General features: G+C 35.7%; 1 protein-coding gene across 1 annotated transcript; it reads right to left on the bottom strand.

Annotated features, from left to right (window-relative positions):
- Positions 1-243: 243 nt before the first annotated feature.
- On the bottom strand, positions 244-775 carry LOC124894226 (60S ribosomal protein L6-like; the record flags this gene model as incomplete). Its single annotated transcript, XM_047404961.1, has 1 exon — positions 244-775. A coding segment is annotated over exon 1 (532 nt), but the record flags the coding sequence as incomplete, so codon positions are not given.
- Between the last annotated feature and the right edge of the window lie 485 nt (positions 776-1260).

Raw genomic sequence — 1260 nt, 5'->3', positions numbered from 1 at the left:
ACCTCTTCAAGAATATATAATTTTTTTTAAGAATGAACAACAACAACAACAATATCAATCAGCAAAGACCCTCTTCGGAAACAACAGCAATATTTTCTTTTCTACAATGAACAACAACAATATCAACCACAGCAAATCAAAGACCCTCTTCACGGATATATAATTTTTTTTTTTGATAATGAACAACAATAACAATATCAACCAGCAAAGACCCTCTTCAGGAGCAACAACATTTTTTTTTACAATGAACAACAACGACAATATCAACCACAACAATGACAAGGAATAACATAAACTTCCGTTGAATCTTGTCAATCTTAACTCCACTAACATCCACTTTCGTTGAAGTAGCAATAACATAAGCTTGATTAACTCTCCTTAATGGAACCCCATTAAACTTAAACAACCCACTAACAAGTAACAATCCAAAACATACAATTTGTTTCAAGAACACAACTCTTTTTTCCTTAAATCTCCCAGCTAGAATAATCAAATCCGTACCAAGTGTAATACTGGCTCTCAATTTTGTGGGTTTTGGTTTGTGTTTGTTGATGAGGGATTTTTCCATGTCATCAGCTGGGTAGAATTTTGGTGGTTTGATGGCGGTGGTTGAGAGCGGAGCAACGACGGCGGTGGATTTTGGGTGGGTGGGAAATTTGCCGCCCTTTTTCTTCTTGATAACCCAAAGGCCCTTTTTGTGGTACATTTTGGAATGGAAGAATTTGCCGATTCCGTTGATTAGGTTAGGGTTATGGGGGAATTTCTTGGCGGTCATTGCTGTGAAGTGTGCAAAGGGCATGGTTGGAGTGAAAGAGGAACAAAATGAAAGTGAAATTTAAATTGTGCAAAGGATAAGTTTGAGAAAGTGAATGGAAAAATCTCTTTATTTTCTATGAATTTTAATATTATTTTTAATTTTTTTTAATTAGTTTAATATAAAATTGGCCAAAAATTGAACCCCACTCGCACTTCAGGTGAGTGTAATCACTCCTTATCCTAGTCAGCATTTTAATGCCATATAGGCAAAGTCAACGGTCAAAAGGTTTAAAATATAGCTTTTTTGTGGGTTCAGGGGTGCAGATAACAAAAATATAAGTAGAAGTGTCCAACTTATAAAACCGACATAGTACAGGGATCCAGAAGGTCATTTCGCCTTTAAAAAATTATTACTAGTATTTTCATAGCCAAACAAAATATGTTACTGTAGGGAGACGTGTCTGGTGACAGGAGGCAGGAAGCTCTAAGAGGTTTAATTCAGAA

The sequence above is a fragment of the Capsicum annuum genome, unplaced genomic scaffold, assembly GCF_002878395.1.
Source record: "Capsicum annuum cultivar UCD-10X-F1 unplaced genomic scaffold, UCD10Xv1.1 ctg71750, whole genome shotgun sequence".
In the NCBI taxonomy this organism is placed as follows: domain Eukaryota; kingdom Viridiplantae; phylum Streptophyta; class Magnoliopsida; order Solanales; family Solanaceae; genus Capsicum; species Capsicum annuum.
This window is presented reverse-complemented; position numbering and strand designations above follow the sequence as displayed.